Here is a 24,524-nt window from a genome sequence, read left to right on the forward strand (position 1 = left end):
TTATGATGAAGACATTGGTAATGTACTAGCTGAAACATGTGAGCTAGATAACAACATAGGTGCAATCCACTTAGTGTGTGCTGCAAATATTGTGCGTCCCCAAATGTTCCACTTTGAAATGCATCCTCTGCAAGAGATGTGCTATATAAATAAGATCTGATTTTATTCCCCTCTGGGTTCCCAGAGAGAGAGATGTGAGCAGACCAAGTACTTTGAGGTTGCTCCAAAGCGGAAAGGTGGAATAAAAGAGTCAGGAGCAGGTTTTCTTAATTGAACGAAGTTCTCTATTGAGGTATTTTTTTCTTCTCAAACACTCCAACACAATCAGATGATCAACCAAGGAAAACACAAATCATCTTTACAAGAAGAAGGAACACAAGGTGAGTATCTTTACACTATAACATAAATCACAGGTGTGTCACCGCCTTAACGATCTGTTCGTGGATAACCCTCTTCGGGTGGTGGTCCGGATCCGTGGTGGCCATTCCCAAAAGGTCATTTGTCCTCTTCTTCTTCCTTCCGAAAGGTATGTCCTCTCCTTTGGAGAAGCAAACACACTTTTCTTTCTCCAGCTCCCCTCACTGCCGGTTCCCTCCTCTCTCTTGTAGGGGAAAGAGAATAGGTCATTAGTACCGTCAGCTGTGCTTCATTGCCTCTGATCACCTTGACTCACATGCCAGGCAGGGCTACTATCCGTGGGACCAGCCTGCCCTCTGGTGGTCCTTCCACATACCTCCCCCCTCAGGACCGGACTGGAGGGCCGGGCGCCAGACGCGCCGTCTTGGTCCGGCAGGCGAGTTCGGCCATGGCGCACCTGTAGCAGGGCCTCCTATTTTCCTTGTCCTCCACGTCCATCAAAGCCACACCCTCCTCTCTTCCATGGTACTTCAGCAGGTTGATATGATAGAGTTGGACCTTCTTCCTCCTGTCAGGTTGCTTGATGACGTAATTGACCGATGAGACCCTTTCTGTTACCTCGTAGGGCCCCCTCCACTGCGCCAGCAAGCGGTGTTCGGCCATGGGCACGAGTATCAGCACTTTCTCTCCCATGGTGAACTCCCTGGGTGTTGCTGACTTATCGTAGGCTCGGCCTTGAGTCTGTTGCGCCTTCTCCATATGTTAATTTACTATGGGCCAGACTGCCGACAGGCGGTCCCTCATCAGAGTAACATGTTCTATCGTCGACCTGAATGGGCATGGTTGGTCATCCCAGGTCTCCTTGGCTAAGTCGATGATCCCTCGACATGGCCTCGACATGGTCGGCCGTAGAGCAATTAGAATGGGGAGAACCCAGTGGACGCCTGGGGTACTTCTCGCAGGGCAAACATTAAGTGGGGCAGAAGCATGTCCCAGTTATTCCCATCTCTGGACACCACTCTTCTCAACATGATTTTAATTGTTTTGTTCAGGCGTTCGCACAAACTGTCTGTCTGCGGGTGGAACATGCTTGTGCGTATCTGTTGAACCTGGTATAACCGACACAAGTCCTTCATCAATCGGGACATGAATGGGGTTCCCTGGTCAGTTAGGATCGTCTTGGGAAGGCCCACCTGGGAGAACAGCATGAACAATTTATTGGCGATTCCCTTTGATGACATGTTGCAAAGGGGTATGGCCTCTGGGAACTTAGTAGCGTAATCTACGACAACCAGGATGTACTCGTATCCTCTGGCGGATTTCGGGAGGGGACCCACGAGATCCATAGCTATGCATTCGAAGGGGGTCTCTATAATGGGGAGAGGAATCAAAGGACTGTGCAGGTGTGGCCGTATGGCCGTACGCTAACATTGATCACACGTCCTACAATACCTGGCCACATCTAGGGTGACACGGGGCCAATAGAACCTCTGCATGATTCTGTCGATCGTTTTGCCCTGTGCCAGGTGTCCTCCTAGGACGTGGGAATGGGCTAGCTGTAGGACAGTATCCATGTATGGTCTAGGCACCATTAGTAATTTCTGTTTTCCCCCCCTTCATTGCACAACCCAATGCAAGAGACCCTGCCTGATTGCATAGTAGGGAAGAGAGGGCTCACCTGATCCGTCAACATTTCCTCATGACATCCCGTAGGTCTGGGTCTCTATGCTGAGAGGTGCCGAACTGTCCCTAAAATTCTTGGGGCAGGTAGACCTCGGTAGAGGGGTGGGGTGGTTGTTCCCCATCCCCGTCAGTGGTGCCCGAGGGGAGTCTCTTCCATGTTCCCTCCTCTGATGGGGCTTCAAATATAGCCCTTAGCCTCTGGTTGCTCCTTCCTTCCTCCGTCGTATATAACCCTTCGCAGGTGTCTTCATCGGAGGTTTCCTGGAATAGCTGTCAGAGACTTGGGTCTGTATTCTTCCTCTGCTCCAGAGGACGAGGCCGAGGCTACGTTTCCTTGTAGGGCTACCACCTCGGGCTTGGACTTGGTTTTTTTCTTTCTCTGCTTTCCTGCCCCCCTGCGGTGGCCCGGCTGTTGGCATGTGATAGAGAGACCTGATCCCCTTTGTCCGGTGCATAACGTCATCTGCTGAAGCTCCTTATATAGGGGACAGTCTCTCCCGATCAATAATGGCACCTTCAGCTGGGGTACTTTCCCCACCCTGACTGTACACCTTCCTTTCGGGGTGAGAATGGACAGACTCATGGTGGGGTAATAGTGGGTGTCTCAATGGATACAGGATACGGCTACTTTGTCTGGTAGCAGTGTTGCTGTGGTCACCATCTGCTCTTCCATGAACGTAACCATACTTCCAGAGTCGAGAATGGCTACCACGTCTTTCTATTCAAACCGGAATCTCTGGGACTGGGGATATTTCTGGTAATCAACAGAGGTGATCCTGCCCATCTCAGACTGGGATGCGTGGGGACGGGCAGCAATGACTTGGTGGCCATGGACTTGTCCTTTCTGGGACATTGTGGGGCGTAATGGTCCGGAGACTGGCATTTATAGCACCGACCCTGTTGTGTGGGTGATGACTTCTCCCACGTCCGGAGCGGATTTGGTCGTTTCGGTGGCGGACGTGCCGGTGTCAAACAGGCTTGGCAGAGTCCTTCCGGTCCTCCTTTTCACAACTCCCATGTAGATCGGTACGTTTCCACAGCCTCGGCTATGGGTTTGCTTGCCCCACGACCCTTTCTAAGTCCCTGGGTAATTCCCTCAAAATCTTGTCCACTACGAGCGTCTCTACGACATGTCCTACTCCTTTTCCGGGCTCCAGCCATTGTTTCGTTAGGTGTAGGAGTGCGAATATCTGGGCACGGATGGGTTGGTCGGCCATATAGGTCCATTGATGGAACTTTTCGGCTCTATCTCGGGCGGTCAGCTGGTACCGGGACAGAATCTCGGTTTTTAGTCGCACATAGCCGGCAGCTTCGCGGGGGTCCAGGTCATAGTAGGCTTCCTAGGCTATCCGGGTCAAAAGAGGCGCTAACTCACTCACCCATTCTGTGGGGGTCCACTCTTCCAAGGTGGCCGTCCATTCGAACGTCATGATGAAAGCCTCAATATCATCCTTTGAGAGACGAGGTAAGATAGCGGCTTCACTTGGCTTCACTCTCGGTTCTTCTCGCCGGCTCAGCTGTTGTTGCATGAGTTCTATGGTTGTCTCCGGTGCTGTGATCAACTGTTGTAGTAGAGCGTTATCCATCCTTCTTGAATGGTTCCTCTGTGTCTACAGGTAGATTTTCATTTTCCTCACTTATCCTTGTGTCACTCGTCCACATAATGCCCGCATTCTCCACCAACGGACCAAGTACTTTGAGGTGGAAAGGTGGAATAAAAGAGTCAGGAGCAGGTTTTCTTAATTTAGGTATTTTTTTTCTTCTCAAAACACTCCAACACAATCAAGGATGATCAAGGAAAACACAAATCTTCTTCTTTACAAGAACAAGGAACACAAGATGAGTATCTTTAAACTATAACATAAATCACGGGTGTGTAACCACCTTAACAATCCGTTTGTGGAGAACCCTCTTTGGGTGGTGGTCCGGATCCGTGGTGGCCATTCCCAAGAAGTAATTTGTCCTCTTCTTCTTCTTTCCGAAAGGTATGTCCTCTCCTTTGGAGAAGCAAACACACTTTTCTTTCTCCAGCTCCCCTCTGCTGGTTCCCTCCTTTCTCTTGTAGGGAAAAGAGAATAGGTGATTAGTACCGTCAGCTGTGCTTAATTGCCTCTGATCACCTTGACTCACATGCCAGGCTGGGCTACTATCCGTGGGACCAGCCTGCCCTCTGGTGGTCCTTCCACAGAGATGACAAGAAAAACAGTAGGTGCCACCCCTACTGCTTTCTCTTGTTAACATGGTTCTCCAGGGTCCCAGTCTGACCCTAGTGACATCCTATCAAGACAATCTGACGTTTAGAAAATAACAGGGTTGGGGTCAATTCCATTTAAATTCACATCAATTTAGAAAGCAAAACAAATTTATCTGGGAGTTTGTAGAATATTGTATTAATGAGACTTGATACGGCAAAAGTCCCACATTAAATATTGTAAATATACTTTAAATATGGTAAAATATTGTACAATTATTATTCTTTGAAATACTATTTTTCATACAACGTTTAAGCTAGAAACGCCATTGAAATTTAAAACATGTAGACTAGTCAACTTTTTGATAACATTAATACTTACAAACTATTAAGCTTTTTGTCCTCCCCCCAAAAATCTCATCCATTTTAATGCGATTTCTTCAACATTCTAAAGGTCCCAATGTTAAAAACACACAGAATTCCAACATTCTATTCACAGTAAACAACTTTTGACAAAAATCAGCTACTTTGACCATTTTTCAACAAGTTAGACAAAAACGTAGAGCATGCGAAATCTTAGTCTGCTTCTCTGCCATTCAAATCTGAAATCGGAACAGAAATATCTTCTACAAATCAAATGATACAGCTGTTTTAGTAACCAGATCTGTTGTAACTTTCATGGGTTACAGAGTTCATGTTTACAGTTAATTCATTAAGATGTGTCTAAAGATATTATTTACAGTTATTTACATATGTACAAGAGTAATTGTATTACATTTGAAGTGATGGAGAATGAGAACCTCAGTTGCTTGCCAAAGTATTCAATCACTTGGCATTTTTACTATTTCGTTGCCTTTCAACCTGGAATTAAAATAGCTTTTTCTGTGGTTTGTATAATTTGATTTACACAACATGCCTACCACTTTGAAGATGCAACATATTTTTTATTGTGAAACAAACAAGAAACAACACCAAAAAAATGGAAAACTTGAGTGTGCATAACTATTCACCCCCCCAAAGTCAATACTTTGTAGAGCCACTTTTTTTGCAGCAATTACAGCTTCAAGTCTCTTGGAGTATGTCTCTATAAGCTTGGCACATCTAGCCACTGGGATTTTTGCCCATTCTTCAAGGCAAAACTGCTCCAGTTTCTTCAAGTTGGATGGGTTCCACTGGTGTACAGCAATCTTTAAGTCATACCACAGATTCTTAATTGGATTGAGGTCTTTGCTTTGACTAGGCCATTCCAATACATTTAAATGTTTCCCCTTAAACCACTCGTGTTGCTTTAGCAGTATGCTTAGGGTCATTGTCCTGCTGGAAGGTGAACCTCCGTCCCAGTCTCAAATCTCTGGAAGACTGAAACAGGTTTCTCTCAAGAATTTCCCTGTATTTAGTACCATCCATCATTCCTTCAATTCTGATCAGTTTCCCAGTCCCTGCCGATGAAAAACATCCCATGCATGCTTCACTGTGGGGATATGTTCTCGGGGTGATGAGAGGTGTTGGGTTTGCGCCAGACATAGCGTTTTCCTTGATTGACAAAAAGCTCAATTTCAGTCTCATCTGACCAGCGTACCTTCTTCCATATGTTTGTGGAGTCCCCCACATACCTTTTGGCGAACACCAAATGTGTTTTCTTTTTTTCTCTTTTTCTGGCCACTCTTCCATAAAGCCCAGCTCTGTGAAGTGTATGGCTTAAAGTGGTCCTATGTACAGATACTCCAATCTCCGCTGTGGAGCTTTGCAGCTCCTTCAGCGTTATCTTTGGTCTCTTTGTTGACTGTCTGACTAATGCCCTCCTTGTCTTGGCAGGTTTGTTGTGGTGCCATACTCTTTACATTTTTTTAATAATGGATTTAATGATGCTCCGTGGGAAATTCAAAGTTTTGAATCTGTACACAACTTTGTCCCTGACCTGTTTGGAAAGCTCCTTGGTCTTCACGGTGCCGCTTGCTTGGTGGTGCCCCTTGCTTAGTGGTGTTGCAGAACCTGGGGCCTTTCAGAACAGGTATACTGAGATCATGTGACACTTAGATTGCACACAGGTGGACATTATTTAACTAATTATGTGACTTCTGAAGGTAATTGGTTGCACCAGATCTTATTTAGGGGCTTCATAGCAAAGGGGGTGAATACATATGCACACACCACTTTCCCCCCCAAATGTTTTTTGGAATATTTTGAAACAAGTTTTTTTTTTCATTTCACTTCACCAATTTGGAATATTTGGTGAATTTCCATTACATGAAATCCAAATAAAAATCCATTTAAATTACAGGTTGTAATACAACAAAATAGGAAAAACACCAAGGGGAATGAATACTTTTGCAAGGCACTGTATGTGCAAGTGTTGGTCCCATGTTTCATGAGCTGAAATAAAAGATCCCAGAAATCTTCCATACACACAATAAGCGTATTTCTCTCAAGTTTTGTGCACAAATTTGTTTACATCCCTGTTAGTGAGTATTTCACCAATATATACAAAAAAGACAAAAAATACAAAAAGTAAACGAGAGGACAACAAACCACGTCTGCACTGCTACGCCATCTTGGATGGCATCGTGTGGGCGAGCGGTTTGCTGATGTCAACATTGTGAACAAAGTGCCCCATGGTGGCGGTGGGGTTATGGTATGGGTATGCATTTGATCGATTGGCAATTTGAATGCACAGAGATATCGTGATGAGATTCTGAGGCCCATTGTCGTGCCATTCATCCGCCACTGTCACCTCATGTTTCAGCATGATAATGCACGGCCCCATGTCACAAGGATCTGTACACAATTCCTGGAAGCTGAACATGTCCCAGTTCTTCCATGGCCTGCATACTCATCAGACATGTTACCAATTAAGCACATTTGGGATGCTCTGGATCAACGTGTAGGACAGTGTGTTCCAGTTCCCGCCAATATCCAGCAACTTCGCAGAGCCATTGTAGAGGAGTGGGACAAGATTCCACAGGCCACAATCAACAGCCTGAGCAACTCTATGTGAAGGAGATGTGCCGCGCTGCAAAAGGCAAATAGTGGTCACACCAGATACTGACAGGTTTTCTGATCCAAGCGCCTATCTTTTTTTAAGGTGTCTGTGACCAGGCCTAATGAACTGATTTAAATTGACTGATTTCCTTATATGAACTGTAACTCAGTAATATCTTTGAAATTGTTGCATGTTGAGATTATATTTTTGTTCAGTGTACATCTTTCTGTTCCATTGATTAGTATTGGATTACGCTATTGACTGCAAGTACCAGAATGCTTGGCGACAGAAAGTGGAAGTAGAACAAGAACGCTGCAATTATGAAGAAGTGACAAGTGATTAGCCTGGCTTTTGCTAGAAACATTATTTTATTGTTTTGTAAAATTTTAAGTTGTAAAATGTAACGTGAACAAGTATTGTTCTTAAAAGAAGCTTTCATTTTATAAGAAAAGTCCAGAGTCATTACTTTGAAGATAGTTATTCTATAGCATCAACTACATTTTCTCTCAACTTTTACAAACTGACATTATGACCACTTTCCTAGCAAATTAGACAAAAACTCTACTTATCTGCTTTACAAATCAGCAATCAGAATATAAATATAATCTACCAATCAGGAGATACAGCTGTTTTAGTATATATTTTAGTAATCTTGCTCTCTTTTTATGAAACCTTTATTTCCTTATATCTCTCAACAATACACGTTATTTTTAACCCTTAACACCTTGAATATATTTTTTGTGTTTCATTTCTCTGTTGGAAAGCAGCATCGTGTGTGGGTGTGGGCACACACCAATCAGAGTACTGAATTTCCCATCATGTTGGCCGCTCTGATGAACCCTCATTCTGCCACTGACTCATTACGTAAGAACTACATAGGCATCATGTAAATCAAGTCGTAACTGCATGTGAACATTTCCTCCATTGTACATTTTTTTTGATGGTGATCCAGTTAAGGAATTTAGCTTTAAACACAAGCTCCACAAACCCCGCTGGCTTGCCAGCTTCAACATGCCATCCCCCTGCTTCCTCCATTCCTGAAGAGGGTGGCTCTAAGCATCATAATCACAAGCTCCAACCCTGCTAGTGCAGGGAAGCCCAACCCCAGAAGTAACTCTTCTTATCAACAGTATGCAAGAATTTGATATGTGTTGTCCTAAGAATTCAACATTCTCTGTGTTGGTCTTGCCAAACCCTATTGTCACACCTCTGAGAAGTAGAACTTACGTCATGTAGGACTGATATCTGATTGCAGGTTAACTTAACTCAGGTTTTGAATCCAAGCAACTCAGATGCTTATAAAAGGGTTTAAGATTCAAAGCTCTTTCTCTTCTTTGTTCCTGACCTGTTGTGGTGAGATACTATTTATTTCCTTCTTTCAAATCAAATCAAATGTTATTTGTCACATGCACTGAATACAACAGGTGTAGACCTTACCGTGAAATGCTTACTTACAAGCCCTTAACCAACAACGCAGTTCAAGAAAAAGAGTTATGAATATATTTACTAAATCAAAAATAACACAATAAAATAACAATAACAAGTCTATATACAGGGGGTACCGGTACAGAGTCAATGTGTGGTTGTACAGGTTAGTTGAGGTAATTTGTACATGTAGATAGGGGTAAAATGACTATGCATAGATAATAAACAGTGAGTAGCAGCAGTGTAAATAGTCCGGGTGGCCATTTGATTAATTCTTCAGCAGTCTTATGTCTTGGGGAAAGAAGCTGTTAAGGAACCGTTTGGACCTAGATTTGGCGCTCTGGTTCCGCTTGCCGTGCGATAGCAGAGAGAACAGTCTATGACTTGGGTGACTGGAGTCATTGACAATTTTTGGGGCCTTCCTCTCTCCACCCCATGGACTTTTGGGGCATGGCCTTTCAGGCTATGATTTCTTTCTCCCTGACCATGCTTAGAATAATGCCTTGTAATGCTTGTTAATGCCTTGTAACTTAAGCTTTATGCCTTGTATGTGATTCCATTAGTTTTACAAAGTAATTAAATACACTTATATTTAGAATCCATTCTCAGACATTTCCTCATTGCCTATTACTGTAACTCAACCATAGTCTCTTGCATATTGGTAATTATCTTTATGTCAGATAAACATTTTAATAGGATACTTGCTTAGTCTTATTTTGAGTCACGTGATATATTTAGAATATACACATATCAAAAATTATTGCCCACTACACTGGCTTACCAACTTCAATAGATACTCTTGTGGGAATCTTCCTCTCCCTTGTTATAGACCTTTGTTTCCTCATATCGCTCAGAACATGAATGTCTTTAAAGACTAACAGAACATTGTGGCTTTGTGCTAGGACCCCAAAATGCTGATCCAGCTTTAAATAGGGGTTCTAGCACCGGTCCGAGCACATTTTTACTAAACAGTATATTGTAAATCATATGTAGTATGATTAGTACACCGTGTGTAGTTTAAGTAAGCAGTAGGCAAGACAGATATCGAACACGGCCTCTGTAGTAGTCTAAAGACAGCTTGTGAATAGTCATTGCGTTCCAAAATGCCCACTCCACCTAAGCCTATAATGGCCATTTCCGCTTTGTCAAATTTAATGAAACTCAGCAGGATTGTAGAACCCACCAACAGGGGGTGGCAGGTAGCCTAGTGGTTAGAGCATTGGCCAGTAACTGAAAGGTTGCTGGATTGAATCCCCAAACTGACAAGGTAAAAAAAAATGGTCATTCTGCCCTGAGCAATGCTGTTCCCCGGGTGCCGAAGATGTGAATGGCGATTATGGCAGCATCTCTCTGATTCAGAGGGGTTAGGTTAAATGTGGAAGACACATTTCAGTTGAAGGCATCCCCCCCTTAACCCCCTTAATGATGGACTGTTGTTTCTCTTTGCTTATTTGAGCTGTTCTTGCCATAATATGGCCGTGGTCTTTTACCAAATAGAAATACAAATCTTCTGTATACCACCCCTACCTTGTCACAACACAACTGATTGGCTCAAACGAATTAAGAAGAAAATAAATCCCACAAATTAACTTTTACAAGGCACACCTGTTTAATGCATTCCAGGTGACTACCTCATGAAGCTGGTTGAGAGAATGCCAAGAGTGTGCAAAGCTGTCATCAAGGCAAATGGTGGCTACTTTGAAAAATCTCAAATATAAAATATATTTCACAAACTCAACTATTATTATGCTTAGTCACCCCACTAACAGGAAATGCATAATTCAATAAGATAATATTGATAATTCCAAGGTGGCATCCTGAAAGATCACGAGAGAGGATAAAAAACACTCAATGCACACAGTCACTAACTCCTAATCCTGCTCCCAGTCTGTTACGTGACTGGTGTGTCAGAGGGTTGGGTACTGTGGCAGTATAAATACACATTTCCACTGTTAAATAATTGTATAATTACAATTTTATTTTATTTAACCTTTATTTAACTAGTCAAGTCAGTTAAGAACAAAGTATTATTTACAATGATGGCCTACCCAGTGATAATCCAATGATACAAAAATATGATGTTGTTTGAATGTTGAATAAATTTGTTAAATGTGAAAAAGTTTGTAACTGAGGATGCTGCAACACTCCTAAAGGAGACTGGTTTCACAAATGTGTTATGAATGCCTTAGTTATAGCCACTACAAGTAAAGTGTTAACAACATCTATGTATTTTATTATTTATTTCAAAATTGAGCTAGCGTACAGATGTGCTGAAATATTTTGTAACTGTGGTACCTTCTGACAGGTCTCAATGAACTCGTCAATGGTCACCACTCCATCTCGGTTTCTGTCCATTTTCTAAAGAAAGAAGAAAGGGAGGGAGGGGTAAGGGAGAGACAGAAAGGAAGGAAGTAAGGAGAGAGGAAGAGAGCAAGTTTAGTGGGTATCAAAAGCTTTTTTTTGGTGTGTGTATGAACAGTGTTTGCATGTGTGTGTGTGTGTGTGTGTTTGTGCGCACAGCGCGGCACGCACCTGGAAGAACTTATCCACATGTTCAGAGGGTGCCTCGTCCCGTACACTGGGGTAGGTGTACCTGCCCATCATATCATAGATGGACTTCATAATAGCCAGCATCTCCTGAGAAAGAGAGTGAGAGTCAGTTTACCGTGATGTATCTAAAACTAGCCAATCATTTAGATATGCAATGTTTCTATAGTAGCCAATCACAGAGTACCTCTTTAGTGATGTATCCGTCCTTGTTGATGTCATACAGGTTGAAGGCCCAGTTGAGTTTCTCTGTGACTGTCCCTCTCAGAAGAACAGACAGGCCGATCACAAAGTCCTCAAAACGAATAGAGCCGTTTCTGTCCATATCAAACGCATTGAACAGGAAATGTGCATAGGTGGTGGCGTCTGTAGGATAGAAGGAGGGAGGGAATGAGAGAGGTGTGAGGAGACGAGGGAGAGGGAGAGGGAAGGGGGAGAGTGTTAGTGGTAGGAAGACATTCAAATAATCAGCAACCATAGGCTTTTCCTGCCATTCTTCATATAAATCTGTCAGAGTCGGGTGTAGTATTATCACATTCCAGGCACATGGAAACAGAGAGTCAATGGAGATAAAGTAGCACTCTCCTCTCACCTCCTTGGGGAAAGAACTGAGAATAGATGGTCTTGAACGTCTCTTCATCAACCAAACCACTGGGACACTCCTACCAGAGAGAGAGGGGGGGAGAGAGGGAGGGGTGTACAGGGAAAAGCCATGTGTCTATTATTATTAAAGTACGCATACTCAAATCTACTCGATCACATTTATTCATCATTCTCATGTAAAACTCCAAACTGCCCAAAAATAGAGATCCAAGCTCAACCTCTAAGATGGCGCCGAAGAGGATGACTGACGTTTAACATGTTCCTAACCAAATGTGCTATTTTGTTAGTTTTTTTGCATTGTTTGTAACTTATTTTTTTACTTATTTTGTACATAATGTTGCTGCACGGTCTCTTATGATCGAAAATAACTTCTGGACATCAGAACAGCGATTACTCACCACAAACTGGAAAAAGCTTTTTCCTCTAACGAGTCCGACGAGAAGGATATACTGCTCTCCCGGGAACAGGCCCAAATCCCAGTCATTTGCGTTAAAAAAAGATGGAGGAAAAGAGGACGCAGATTGGCTGCCGTCTGAGAATCCGTAGGCGAGCGAGTAAACTCACACTGCCTTCCGTTCTACTTGCTAATATACAATCATTGGAAAATGAAATTGATGACCTATAATTACGATTATCCTACCAACAGGGCATTAAGAACTGTAATATCTTATGTTTCACCGAGTCGTGGCTGAACAACGACACGGATAATATAGCTGGCAGGATTTTCCATGCACTGGCAGAACAGAGATGCTACGTCTGGTAAGACGAGGGGTGGGGGTGTGTGTCTTTTTGTCAATAACAGCTGGTGTGCGATGTCTATTATTAAAGAAGTCTCGAGGTATCGCTCGCGTGAGGTAGAGTACCTTATGATAAGCTGTAGACCACACTATCTACCAAGAGAGTTCCCATCTATATTATTTGTAGCCGTCTATTTACCACCACAGACCGATGCTGGCACTAAGACCGCACTCAACCAACTCTATAAGGCCATAAGCAAACAAGAAGCACTAGTGCTCCTAGTGGCCGGGGACTTTAATGCAGGCAAACTTAAATCAGTTTTACCAAATGTTTACCAGCATGTCACATGTGCAACCAGAGGATTCCTACTTACAAGCAAAAACTAAAACCGGAAGTACCAGTGACTCGCTCAATACGGAAGTGGTCAGATGACGCGGATGCTACGCTATAGGACTGTTTCACTAGCATAGACTGGAATATGTTCCGGGGTTCACCCAATGGCATTGTGGAGTATACCACCTCAGTCATCGCCTTCATCAATAAGTGAATCGACAACTGCGTCCCCACAGTGACCGTACGCACATACCCCAACCAGAAGCCATGGATTACAGGCAACATCCGCATCGAGCTAAAGGCCAGAGCTGATGCTTTCAAGGAGTGGGACACTAATCTGGACGCTTATAAGAAATCCCGCTATGCCCTCAGATGAACCATCAAACAAGCAAAGAGTCAATTAAGATTGACACTTACATTTTCAACCTCTCCCTGACTGAGTCTGTAATACCTACATGTTTAAAACAGACCACCATAGTCCCTGTGCTCAAGGAAGTGATGGTAACCTGCCTAAATGATTACAGCCCCGTAGCACTAATGTCGGTAGCCATGAAGTGCTTTGAAAGGCTGGTCATGGCTCACATCAACAGCATACTCCCGGATACTCTAGACCCACTCCAAACTGCCCTTTCCCACTTGGACAAAAGGAACACCTATGTGAGAATGCTGTTCATTGACTTCAGATCAGTGTTCAACACCATAGTGCCCAAAAAGCTCATCACTAAGCTAAGGACCCTGGGACTAAACTCCTCCCTCTGCACCTGGATCCTGGACTTCCTGACGGGCCACCTCGAAGGGGGTAAGGGTAGGCAACAACACATCTGCCACGCTGATCCTCAACACTGGGGCCCCTCGGGGGGATGTACTTAGTCCCCTCCTGTACTCCCTGTTCGGCCATGACTGCGTGGCCAAACACGACTTCAACACCATCATTAAGTTTGCTGACGACACAACAGTGGCAGGCCTGATCACCGACAACAATGAGACAGCCTATCGGGAGGAGGTCAGAGAACTGGCAGTGTGGTGCCAGGACATCAACCTCTCCCTCAATGTGAGCAAGACAAAGGAGCTGATCGTGGACTACAGGAAAAGGTGGGCCGAACAGGCCCCCATTAACATCAACGGGCTGTAGTGGAGCGGGACGAGAGTTGTCCACATCACCAATAAACTATCATGGTCCAAACACACAAAGACAGTTGTGAAAAGGGCGCAACGAAAACTTTTCTCCCTCAAGAGACTGAAAAGATTTGGCATGGGTCCCCAGATCCTCAAAAAGTTCTACAGCTGCACCATTCGAGAGCATCCTGACTGGTTGCATCACCGCCTGGTATGGCAACTGCTCAGCATCTGACCGTAAGGCGCTACAGAGGGTAGTGCGTATGGCCCAGTACATCACTGGGGCCAAGCTTCCTGCCATCCAGGACCTAAATAACAGGCCGTGTCAGAGGAAAGCCCGTAAAATTGTCAGAAACTCCAGTCACCCAAGTCATAGACTGTTTTCTCTGCTACCGCACGGCAAGCAGTGCCGGAGCACCAAGTCTAGGACCAAAAGGCTCCTTAACAGCTTCTACCCCCAACCCATAAGACTGCTGAACAATTAATCAAATGGCCACCGGACTATTACACTGCTTTTTTTACATTAGTCATTTGGTAAATATTTTCTTAACTCTTCTTGAACTGTGCTGTTGGTTAAGGGCTTGTAAGTAAGTATTTCACGGTAAGGTCTACACTAATGTGACAAATAAAGTTGGATTTGATTTGCAGTCCCAGTCCCACAGCATCCCCAACCCATCCTCTCTGTTCCACTACTTACGTTCTTGAAGCCCCTGTATAGAGACTGGAGCTCCTTCTTGGTGAACTTGGTCTGAACCTGCAGCTGGTCCAAGCCTTCTGGCTGGTGACGAACCGTAGACAGCTCCAAATCACTCTCACTACTGTCTGTAAACAAGAGAAAAGTGGGAGAGACGGAGACGGAGAGAGAGAGAGAGAGAGAGAGAGAGAGAGAGAGAGAGAGAGAGAGAGAGAGAGAGAGAGAGAGAGAGAGAGAGAGAGAGAGAGAGAGGGATAGAGGAGAGGGAAAGAGGGAGAGAAGAGGGAAAGAGGGAGAGAGGAAGGGGAAGACATAGAAATAGAGGGAGAGGGATGGGTAGAGGATGAGTGCATGGCAAGCAGAGTAAGAGAGGAGAAGGAGGGATAAAATGTAAGGCGCGAGATCAAGAAAGAGATAGAATAAAAGTAAAATAGAGCGAGGCAAAAACAAAGCGAGGACTCAAAATGAGAGGGAGGTACCTTCTTTTATAATGTGATCTTTGCAAAGAAACCCATTGATATGTTAGTGTTCACTGATTAGATTTGAGTGAACAGGTGCCAGATTAGTAAGAGTGAAAACTTGAATCCAATTAAAGCCATGACTAAGAATGTTGACTATAAGGCTGTTTGAGGTGTATTTGTTACGGTGCGTGAAGGAGGACCCAAAAGCGAATTAACGTAAACAGAGCTTCTTTAATAACAAAACAAACGTAGGCTCAGATGGACCGGCAGATTCCGACAGGACAGGACAAGGTTGCAGCAAACATGACGATAGTCTGGTTCAGGCATGAATAACACAAACAAGAATCCGACAAAGACAGGAACAAAAACAGAGAGAGATATAGAGGACTAATCAGAGGGAAAAAGGGAACAGGTGGGAAAAGGGGTGACGAGGTAGTTAGGAGGAGACAAGGAACAGCTGGGGGAAAGAGGGGGAGAAAAGGTAACCTAATAACGACCAGCAGAGGGAGACAGGGTGAAGGGAAAGGACAGAAACAAGACACAACATGACAATACATGACAGTACCCCCCCACTCACCGAGCGCCTCCTGGCGCACTCGAGGAGGAAACCTGGCGGCAACGGAGGAAATCATCGATCAGCGCACGGTCCAGCACGTCCCGAGAGGGAACCCAACTCCTCTCCTCAGGACCGTACCCCTCCCAATCTACTAGGTACTGATGACCACGGCCCCGAGGACGCATGTCCAAAATCCTACGGACCCTGTAGATGGGTGCGCCCTCGACAAGGATGGGGGGGGGGGAAGACGAGCGGGGGCGCGAAGAACGGGCTTGACACAGGAGACATGGAAGACCGGGTGGACGCGACGAAGATATCGCAGAAGAAGAAGTCGCACTGCGACAGGATTAATGATCCGAGAAATACGGAACGGACCAATGAACCGCGGGGTAAACTTGCGGGAAGCGGTCTTAAGGGGAAGGTTCTGAGTGGAGAGCCAAACTCTCTGACCGCGACAATATCTAGGACTCTTAGTTCTACGCTTATTAGCAGCTCTCACAGTCTGCGCCCTATAACGGCAAAGTGCAGACCTGACCCTCTTCCAGGTGCGCTCGCAACGTTGGACAAAAGCCTGAGCGGAGGGGACGCTGGACTCGGCAAACTGAGATGAGAACAGCGGAGGCTGGTACCCGAGGCTACTCTGAAAAGGAGATAGCCCGGTCGCAGACGAAGGAAGCGAGTTGTGGGCGTATTCTGCCCAGGGGAGCTGTTCTGACCAAGACGCAGGGTTGCGAAAAGAAAGACTGCGTAAGATGCGACCAATAGTCTGATTGGCCCGTTCTGCTTGACCGTTAGACTGGGGGTGAAAGCCGGAAGAGAGACTGACGGAAGCCCCAATCAAACGGCAAAACTCCCTCCAAAATTGAGACGTGAATTGCGGACCTCTGTCCGAAACGACGTCTGACGGAAGGCCATGAATTCTGAAAACATTCTCGATGATGATTTGTGCCGTCTCTTTAGCAGAAGGAAGCTTAGCAAGGGGAATAAAATGAGCCGCCTTAGAGAACCTGTCGACAACCGTAAGAATAACAGTCTTCCCCGCTGACGAAGGCAGTCCGGTGACAAAATCTAAGGCGATGTGAGACCACGGTCGAGAGGGAATGGGAAGCGGCCTGAGACGGCCGGCAGGAGGGGAGTTACCGGACTTAGTCTGCGCGCAGACCGAACAAGCAGCCACGAAACGACGCGTGTCATGCTCCCGGGTGGGCCACCAAAAACGCTGGCGAATGGAAGCAAGCGTACCCCGAACGCCAGGGTGGCCGGCTAACTTGGCAGAGTGAGCCCACTGAAGAACGGCCAGACGAGTAGGAACGGGAACGAAAAGAAGGTTCCTAGGACAAGCGCGCGGCGACGGAGTGTGAGTGAGTGCTTGCTTTACCTGCCTCTCAATTCCCCAGACAGTCAACCCGACAACACGCCCCTCAGGGAGAATCCCCTCGGGGTCAGTGGAGGCTACTGAAGAACTGAAGAGACGAGATAAAGCATCAGGCTTGGTGTTCTTAGAGCCCGGACGATAAGAAATCACGAACTCGAAACGAGCGAAAAACAGCGCCCAACGCGCCTGACGCGCATTAAGTCGTTTGGCAGAACGGATGTACTCAAGGTTCCTATGGTCAGTCCAAACGACAAAAGGAACGGTCGCCCCCTCCAACCACTGTCGCCATTCGCCTAGGGCTAAGCGGATGGCGAGCAGTTCGCGGTTTCCCACATCATAGTTACGTTCCGACGGCGACAGGCGATGAGAAAAATACGCGCATGGGTGGACCTTGTCGTCAGAGAGGGAGCGCTGAGAAAGAATGGCTCCCACGCCCACCTCTGACGCGTCAACCTCGACAACGAACTGTCTAGAGACGTCAGGTGTAACAAGGATAGGAGCGGATGTAAAACGATTCTTGAGGAGATCAAAAGCTCCCTGGGCGGAAACGGACCACTTAAAGCACGTCTTGACAGAAGTAAGGGCTGTGAGAGGAGCTGCCACCTGACCGAAATTACGGATGAAACGACGATAGAAGTTCGCGAAGCCGAGAAAGCGCTGCAGCTCGACGCGTGACTTAGGGACGGGCCAATCAATGACAGCTTGGACCTTAGCGGGATCCATCTTAATGCCTTCAGCGGAAATAACAGAACCGAGAAATGTGACGGAGGAGGCATGAAAAGTGCACTTCTCAGCCTTCACAAAAAGACAATTCTCTAAGAGGCGCTGGAGGACACGTCGAACGTGCTGAACATGAATCTGGAGTGACGGTGAAAAAATCAGGATATCGTCAAGGTAAACGAAAACAAAGATGTTCAGCATGTCTCTCAGGACATCATTGACTAATGCCTGAAAGACAGCTGGAGCGTTAGCGAGGCCGAAAGGAAGAACCCGGTATTCAAAGTGCCCTAACGGAGTGTTAAACGCCGTCTTCCACTCGTCCCCCTCCCTGATGCGCACGAGATGGTAAGCGTTACGAAGGTCCAACTTAGTGAAAAACCTGGCTCCCTGCAGGATCTCGAAGGCTGAAGACATAAGAGGAAGCGGATAACGATTCTTCACTGTTATGTCATTCAGCCCTCGATAATCTATGCAGGGGCGCAGAGACCCGTCCTTCTTCTTGACAAAAAAAAACCCCGCTCCGGCGGGAGAGGAGGAGGGGACTATGGTACCGGCGTCAAGAGCTACAGACAAATAATCTTCGAGAGCCTTACGTTCGGGAGCCGACAGAGAGTATAGTCTACCCCGGGGGGGAGTGGTTCCCGGAAGGAGATCAATACTACAATCATACGACCGGTGTGGAGGAAGAGAGGTGGCCCTGGACCGACTGAACACCGTGCGCAGATCGTGATATTCCTCCGGCACCCCTGTCAAATCACCAGGCTCCTCCTGTGAAGAAGAGACAGAGGAAACAGGAGGGATAGCAGACATTAAACATTTCACATGACAAGAGACGTTCCAGGAGAGGATAGAATTACTAGACCAATTAATAGAAGGATTATGACAAACTAGCCAGGGATGGCCCAAAACAACAGGTGTAAAAGGTGAACGAAAAATTCAAAAAGAAATGGTTTCGCTATGATTACCAGAGACAGTGAGGGTTAAAGGTAGCGTCTCACGCTGAATCCTGGGGAGAGGACTACCATCCAAAGCGAACAAGGCCGTGGGCTCCCTTAACTGTCTGAGAGGAATGTTATGTTCCCGAGCCCAGGTCTCGTCCATAAAACAGCCCTCCGCCCCAGAGTCTATTAAGGCACTGCAGGAAGCTGACGAACCGGTCCAGCGTAGATGGACCGACAAGGTAGTGCAGGATCTTGAAGGAGAGACAGGAGTAGTAGCGCTCACCAGTAGCCCTCCGCTTACTGATGAGCTCTGGCTTTTACTGGACATGAAGTGACAAAATGACCAGCAGAACCGCAATAGAGACAGAGGCGGTTGGTGATTCTCCGTTCCCTCTCCTTAGTCGAGATGCGGATACCTCCCAGCTGCATAGGCTCAGCACCCGAGCCGGCAGAGGAAGATGGTAGTGATGCGGAGAGGGGGGCAACGGAGAACGCGAGCTCCTTTCCACGAGCTCGGTGACGAAGATCAACCCGTCGCTCAATGCGAATAGCGAGTTCAATCAAGGAATCCACGCTGGAAGGAACCTCCCGGGAGAGAATCTCATCCTTTACCTCTGCGCGGAGACCCTCCAGAAAACGAGCGAGCAAAGCCGGCTTGTTCCAGTCACTGGAGGCAGCAAGAGTGCGAAACTCAATAGAGTAGTCTGTTATGGATCGATTACCTTGACATAGGGAAGACAGGACCCTGGAAGCTTCCTCCCCAAAAACAGAACGATCAAAAACCCGTATCATCTCCTCCTTAAAGTCCTGATACTGGTTAGTACACTCAGCCCTTGCCTCCCAGATTGCCGTGCCCCACTCACGAGCCCGTCCAGTAAGGAGAGATATGACGTAGGCGATACGAGCTGTGCTCCTGGAGTAAGTGTTGGGCTGGAGAGAAAACACAATATCACACTGGGTGAGGAACGAGCGGCATTCAGTGGGCTTCCCAGAGTAACACGGCGGGTTATTGATTCTGGGCTCCGGAGATTCGAAAGCCCTGGAAGTGGCCGGTGGATCGAGGCGGAGATGGTGAACCTGTTCTGTGAGGTTGGAGACTTGGGCGGCCAGGGTCTCAACGGCATGTCGAGCAGCAGACACTTCCTGCTCGTGTCTGCCTAGCATCGCTCCCTGGATCTCGACGGCAGAGTGGAGAGGATCCGAAGTCGCTGGGTCCATTCTTGGTCGGATTCTTCTGTTACGGTGCGTGAAGGAGGACCCAAAAGCGAATTAACGTAAACAGAGCTTCTTTAATAACAAAACAAACGTAGGCTCAGATGGACCGGCAGATTCCGACAGGACAGGACAAGGTTGCAGCAAACATGACGATAGTCTGGTTCAGGCATGAATAACACAAACAAGAATCCGACAAAGACAGGAACAAAAACAGAGAGAGATATAGAGGACTAATCAGAGGGAAAAAGGGAACAGGTGGGAAAAGGGGTGACGAGGTAGTTAGGAGGAGACAAGGAACAGCTGGGGGAAAGAGGGGGAGAAAAGGTAACCTAATAACGACCAGCAGAGGGAGACAGGGTGAAGGGAAAGGACAGAAACAAGACACAACATGACAATACATGACAGTATTAGTCCTACTTGTTCAAACACAGTAAGAGAAAGCACTAAGACTGGGAGAAAGAAAAGCAAGACATAGATCAAAAAGGACGTGGAGTTTCTAAAAACCATACTTACCATCTTTTAACACACAAAACAGAGATAGTGTGTGTGTGAGAGAAAGTAAGAGATAGAGATGTAAAGACAGTAAATGGAGTAAAGAGAGGTACGGAGAGACAGTGAGAAAAGGGAGGGAAAAAACAGAGAACATGGTCAAGTCAAGTTAGACATTGTGGAATACAAATACTGCCTAGGGAGAACAAAAGAGGAATAGACAGAATCTTCATAAATGCAGTTTGTTGCCCTCTCTACCCTCCCTCCAACCGCTCTCTCTTCCTCTCCCTCCATCTTACCTCTCTCCCTCCACCCTCCCTCCAAACTCTCTCCCGCCAACCTCTCTTCAAACTCTCTGCCTTCCCCTCCCTCCCTCCCTCCCTCCCTCCCTCCCTCCCTCCCTCCCTCCCTCTCCATCCATCCAACCGCTCTCTCTCTCCCTCCATCCAACCTCTCCCCTCTCTCTCTCTCTCTCAATCTCCCTCTCTCTCTTCCATCTACATCCAACCTCTCTCTCTCCCTCCACCCCCCCTCTCTCACCGGTCTCTGTGATGTCGATGAGTCCCAGTAGGTGCATCAGTTTGAGGAACATTAATACAAGGCAGACGATCCCAACAGTCTGTAGCCCCTCCGACTCCCACCTGACACTCATCTCCCCTTCTTCCTCCGTCTTTCCGTCTTTTTGTTCCCCCAGCGTGAAAATTCTCTCTGTCCTCTCTCTCTCAGTTCTTTCTCCCTCTGTTCGCTCTTTCTCTCTGTCTTTCAATAAAATACCATCTGTCTCTCAAACTAAAGACAGATATGGCTTTAGATCCTTGGGATGCTATAAAGTTCCTATAGAGTTCTACAGTTCTAGAGAGAATAGTTCCAACTGTGATGCAAAGAGATTTAAGTTGAAGCCATGAAAAGCTATTTGACCAGACTCATGCTCAATGATATTCTAAAAGACTGAAAACAGTCTCTCAAATAAAACTGAAAGTAGAGGGAACAAGTAAAATCCTTCTTTCCATGACAAATCCCACGCTGTTTGTTTTCCCCAAAAAGTATTCCAATTGTTTACTTATTGTCCCGTCCTTTAACTCCCAAGCCCTGGGACAGCCAGGTTAGAGGTTACTGATATCATCCCACTGAATCAAAACTCTGATGAACGAACAGACATGCATCACTTAACCGTGAGAATTTACTCTCTGCCATCCCTCCTTCTTGGCTTCCCCTCCTCCTCTCATTCTCTTTATCCCATTAACCTGTGAACTCCTGTGAAAACTATCCACAGATACAGAAGGAACCTAACACATTTCTTTCAAATAATTGTGAAAAACCAACTATATTTAGCGACAGTTCCAGCGACAAAATAAATCCCTCCGTACTCCCTGCTTACACGACAAATCTGTAATAAGATGTCTGCATTCACTACAAAGATGTTTAACAAGGTATTTCCACAAAATTGATGCAGTGCTTGTCAGTATACCCATTTGCCTTTAAGGAGTCAGTGTATATGGCTGCATACCAACCGTTTAAAGTGGCTTCCTCTCCTCGTCTCCTTCATCTGCTCTGATCTGATAGAAAAAGACAGGTGAAAGCTGATACCCAATAGAAATTGCTTATACCAAGCCTATGTTTTCAGATTAGTGTAGATGATGAAGAGGAGAAAAGGAAAAGAAGACGCTTTAGTTTACAGTAATGAGACCCAGCCCATTTGTCCTAAATCCCATGTCCCCAGCAGGCTCTGTGATCCAGTTCAAGTCTAATTGTTCTTGTCTCTCCAGAGTTCATTAACACAGCTCTCAGCAGGCAGAGGCTTCACACCGGACGATTCCCAAATGGAAACATATTCTCTATATCGTGCACTACTTTTGACAAGAGCCCTGTGGGCCCTAGTCAAAAGTAGTGCACTATATAGGGAATATGGTGCCATTTGGGACGTAAAATAGTCAGACACAGTCAGATAGAGCAGATACAGTAATTCACTGGACAATAGTTCCCTCGAGGCCTGTGACACTTGCCAAAAACCCATCTCTTTAATTCAAGGTCCTAATACTACTGTTTTTCAACTCTCTCACACACACACACACACACACACACACACACACACACACACAGAGAGAGACAGACAGACAGACAGACAGACAGACAGACAGACGAAGACAATATGACTCCATTGAAATAAAGGTGGTTATCATTACTGTCCTCTGGTGGCAGTAGAAGGAAGTAGTTGGCAGAAGTCCAGACTGTATTGATCAGTCCACTGCCATTATAACATTAAAGGCCAGACACATCTCACTGACGCCACACACAACCCAAAATACACAGCACCACCAGACATACCAGAAATACACCAAACAGACAAAAAATATAACACACATTAGGACTGGTGAAACGTCTAAAATCTAAAGCAACAACTAGGGATTTGTGTGACACACATCCACCAAAACGCACAAACACACAAACAAACACAAACATGCACAAGCAGACACCCATACACAGTATTGGATAGTGGTGGTTAATGGACCTGTTGCTAAATACTAGGTGGCCTTGTTTGACTGCTGATCGATTTGAAGGACCTTGGACTCAGGGCCATACTATGGGTATATGGCTATGTACCTATTATTATGGCTATGTACCTATTATTATGGCTATGTACCTATTATTACGGCTATGTACCTATTATTATGGCTATGTACCTATTTTTATGGTTATGTATCTATTATTATGGCTATGTACCTATTATTTTGGCTATGTATCTATTATTATGGCTATGTACCTATTAGTATGCTCTCTGGACATTCATACCCGGATCTCACAGCTAGCTAGCTGCTATCCGTGTGACAGTCGGCTTTCGTCGATTCCGGAGCAAACATCGATTGTTCCGGTGCTAGCCAGCTCCGTCAATCACTCCTGAGTTCCATCATTCACTCCTGGGCTGCAGTCACCTATCCGGACCCGTTTCACTGCCTACGCGGAGCCCCACCGGGCCTTCACAACTGGACTGCCGACGTTATCTACCTGAAGGAGATCCGGCTGGCTCCTCTGTCGCGACGTTACCTGAACGCCCATCTGCGGCCCGCTAACCGTTAGCTGTCTTACCGGCTGCTATCTGAATAGACAATCGGACAATTTATTTATTTTTATTATTATTATGTTTTCTTCTCGGGCCTCTATAACTATATCTATTGTTCTTATTTTTGTTGTTGTTGTGTGATTTGGATTAATCCCCTCTACCTCACGGAACCCCACTAATCTACTGACCGAACGCAAGAGGTGGCTAACAACAGACTCCATCCTATGCTAGCTTGCTACCGGTTGGCTTGGCTAGCTGTCTAAATCGCCGTGACCCTCAACCAACCTCTCCACTCACTGGACCCTTTTGATCACTCGACTAAGCATGCCTCTCCTTAATGTCAATATGTCTTGTCCATTGCTGTTCTGGTTAGTGTTTATTGGCTTATTTCACTGTAGAGCCTCTAGTCCTGCTCACTATACCTTATCCAACCTATTAGTTCCACCACCCACACATGCAATGACATCTCCTGGTTTCAATGATGTTTCTAGAGACAATATCTCTCTCTTCATCACTCAATACCTAGGTTTACCTCCACTGTATTCACATCCTACCTTACCTTTGTCTGTACATTATACCTTGATGCTATTTTATCGCCCCCAGAAACCTCCTTTTACTCTCTGTTCCAGACGTTCTAGACGACCAATTCTTATTGCTTTTAGTCGCACCCTTATTCTACTCCTCCTATGTTCCTCTGGCGATGTAGAGGTGAATCCAGGCCCTGCAGTGCCTAGCTCCACTCCTATTCCCCAGGCGCTCTCTTTTGACGACTTCTGTAACCGTAATAGCCTTGGTTTCATGCATGTTAACATTAGAAGCCTCCTCCCTAAGTTTGTTCTATTCACTGCTTTAGCACACTCTGCCAACCCGGATGTTCTAGCTGTGTCTGAATCCTGGCTTAGGAAGACCACCAAAGGGGGCGGTGTTGCAATCTACTGCAAAGATAGCCTGCAGAGTTCTGTCCTACTATCCAGGTCTGTACCCAAACAATTTGAACTTCTACTTTTACAAATCCACCTCTCTAAAAACAAGTCTCTCACCG

At 45.9% G+C, this 24,524-nt stretch overlaps 1 protein-coding gene across 1 annotated transcript in view; it reads right to left on the reverse strand.

Moving 5' to 3' along the window:
• LOC110536207 (calsenilin) overlaps positions 1-24,524 on the reverse strand; it is a 44,769-nt gene that overhangs the window by 3,800 nt on the left and 16,445 nt on the right. Inside the window, exons 2-6 of the mRNA XM_090190935.1 lie at positions 14,671-14,795; positions 11,776-11,845; positions 11,371-11,549; positions 11,169-11,273; positions 10,932-10,994 (exon numbers count right to left, since the gene is read on the reverse strand). Coding sequence (XP_090047061.1) covers positions 10,932-10,994; positions 11,169-11,273; positions 11,371-11,549; positions 11,776-11,845; positions 14,671-14,795 — 542 coding nt within the window. The remainder of the gene's footprint in view (positions 1-10,931; positions 10,995-11,168; positions 11,274-11,370; positions 11,550-11,775; positions 11,846-14,670; positions 14,796-24,524) is intronic.

Source organism: Oncorhynchus mykiss, chromosome 11 (assembly GCF_057628025.1).
Source record: "Oncorhynchus mykiss isolate SJ-2025 chromosome 11, ASM5762802v1, whole genome shotgun sequence".
Lineage (NCBI taxonomy): Eukaryota > Metazoa > Chordata > Actinopteri > Salmoniformes > Salmonidae > Oncorhynchus > Oncorhynchus mykiss.